Source organism: Anopheles darlingi, chromosome 2, assembly GCF_943734745.1.
Source record: "Anopheles darlingi chromosome 2, idAnoDarlMG_H_01, whole genome shotgun sequence".
NCBI classification, from domain to species: domain Eukaryota; kingdom Metazoa; phylum Arthropoda; class Insecta; order Diptera; family Culicidae; genus Anopheles; species Anopheles darlingi.
Window position 1 is genome coordinate 18,864,592 of NC_064874.1, and position 2,500 is coordinate 18,867,091.

The 2,500-nt window shown below is 54.0% G+C and overlaps 1 protein-coding gene across 3 annotated transcripts in view; it reads right to left on the reverse strand.

Moving 5' to 3' along the window:
- Positions 1-2,500, reverse strand: part of LOC125948822 (uncharacterized) — a 324,894-nt gene that overhangs the window by 1,080 nt on the left and 321,314 nt on the right. For all 3 annotated transcript variants that reach the window (XM_049675284.1, XM_049675283.1, XM_049675282.1), the window contains exons 7-8: positions 2,422-2,500; positions 1-2,051 (exon numbers count right to left, since the gene is read on the reverse strand). The exon at positions 1-2,051 is cut by the window's left edge and continues 1,080 nt beyond it; the exon at positions 2,422-2,500 is cut by the window's right edge and continues 82 nt beyond it. In XM_049675284.1, the coding sequence (XP_049531241.1) occupies positions 167-2,051; positions 2,422-2,500 (1,964 nt within the window). In that variant the 3' untranslated portion in view covers positions 1-166. The remainder of the gene's footprint in view (positions 2,052-2,421) is intronic.

The window sequence follows — 2,500 nt, forward strand, 5'->3', positions numbered from 1 at the left end:
TGAGTTCGTTACATTAAGAAGTTTGGCGACACTGTCGTTCTCCGGTGCCAGTGTTTGCCGGTGCTGGAAAGGGGGGACTGTGGTTCCACTTCTGTCGGCTGAAAGCAATCTTTACGCTGGCGATAAAGACTGCTTCACCAATCTACGGTGCGCCGTTTTTGTGGGTCTAAAGCTTCTGATTGTGGACGGAGCTGTCCGCACCCCACAGATCGTACCACGGACCGTACGCCTTACCGTCCGAGGCGATCGATTTGGTGGATTTCCGCTTTTGCTGCTGTTGCTGCTGCTGTTGCTGTCCGTTGTTCTGCATCTTGGCACTGATGCGGGATTCCTGTTCCGACTCGTACTTCGATTCGCCCATTCCCGATTGTCCTCCGTTCATCTTGGAGCCCTTCGATCGCCGATCACGCGTCATCATCTGCTGTTGTTGTTGCTGCTGTTGCTGTTGCTGGTGGTGATGCTGGTGATGCCGTGGATCTTCATCCATCAACTCATCGTCGAGCGTAATCGAAGCCATCATCGTATCATCATCGTCATCATCATCAACGCGTCCCATCATTCGGTTATCGTTACCACCACCGGTCGCACCACCACGGAACGTGGAGAAGCTCATCTTATCTTCGGCCGCACTTTTCTTCTCACTTCGCCGATCCGTCGTCGTAGCCGTTGCCGCCGATGTCGTGAGACGCATCATTCCACCATCGTTGGCACCATGGGACTTCCGATCGCGACCCTTCCGGCCATCGGTACGCATTATCTCTGGGCCGGCCCCGGTAGCCACAAGGTGATCATCCACCACGATGCAATCGTACGGATCGGAACTAGACGAGTTGCGCTCAGTGTCTGTGCCGCTTGAGTAGTACTGCTTCAGTATCTCCTTCCGGCGCACCGTCTTCATCAACATCATATCATCCATCATGCCATCATCATCGTAGAAGCTCGCATCCTGCATCATGATCGAGTCACTCGGTATGATCGCAAAGTCATCGAACGTCTGATCCTGGTAGTACTTGTTCAGTGCATCGTTGTTCCGGTTCTTGCTTGCCTCACGCTCCGACGTACGGTACTTGTCCTTGCCCGATTTACCACCACCATTGTCACCGTAGATGGCCTGCTCCTCGTTCCGTCCATGGTGCATATGATGATCGCCGGCATAACTGTGTCGGTTGTTGCTATCGCTCTTGCCCTGTTTCGATTGCTTCCGATCGGCACCTTCACTCCGATCACGCCTTTGACCGGACTCTTCCATCGCACCGCGACTCTGCTTCTTGTGCTGCTGCTGATGGAACTCCTGGTCGATCTTCGAGATGCGCTTATCGATGTCCGACTTGGTGATCGGGAACTTTTCCTGCTCCGGCATCATCGCGATACTGTGCGGCCGTTCGCGCATCATCGAACCACCGTTCTGGTCACGATCACGCTCCCGCGAATCCCGACTCTGGCGCACGAGCGTGTTGGAGTTGGACGCATCCTCACCCATCAGACCATTTCCCTGGGAGCCACGCTCCTTACGACGTTGCTGCTGTTGCTGTTGCTGCTGGTGCTGTTCCTCTTCTGCCTTGGCGGCCACCATCTCTTTCTGCTTCTGCTTGTCCAGCTGTTCCTTCTTGCGCATGTTGCGCTTCAGGGTGGCTTCCTTCTTTTCCATCTCGCGCTTCTCACGTCCGGTCGGGATGATGTCGTTGTGCTTCCACATGGCCATACCCTCGAGGATGTGGTCTTCGGATTTCGAGAACTTCCAGAACGATTTGGTGCGTTTGATTTTCTGCGAGTCACTCTGGTTGGGACCCTGGGGGCCACCGCTACCATCGGAGAGGCGTGTCCGCGACCGGTAACCGTACTCGAGCGTACCGGACTGGCTGTCGGCGATGTTACCGTAGCTGTTGGCCTGCCGCATGGTCATCTGACTGTTTTGGCCTCGGGGTCTCGGTGGCACAATCGTACCGTAGATGTCATCCTCGTCGTACCGCGGCGATGGTCCTCCGTCGCGTCCATTCGACGTCCGGGGCATCGTTTGATCGTTGAGCAGGTTCTTCTCCGAGCGGGCAGATCTGTATGGGCGTTTCGAGGGGGAGGGGAGGCGATGAGCATGAGCAGCACGGTTCGTACGTTCGTTCGACACGATTAGTAGCACTCGCCTGAGCTCTGGGGTTACACCGATTGCAAGCACCATGATTAGTCGCCAGAGAATGAGTTAGTTCCATTACCAATGGTGTGTCCGATAAGGATCCCAAACTATCACCAAAAACCATTAAGCACTTGTTCGAATGTAGTTGACAGAGTGACAGAGAGTTTAAGTAAAACATTCCAGAACCGTTTGGTTAGTAGTGAAGTGTGTAAAGTAATTAAAGGACCTCCTCTTCCCATAGTGATAAGACATCCTTCACCTTTTATTTGCTAGAGAATTTATTGGGAACATACCTGATTGGCACTCGGTTAACGGGCTCCTCATCGGAGTACAGGTCCATCTCGGGCTGCGGTTGCGGTTCGTTCGAGAATC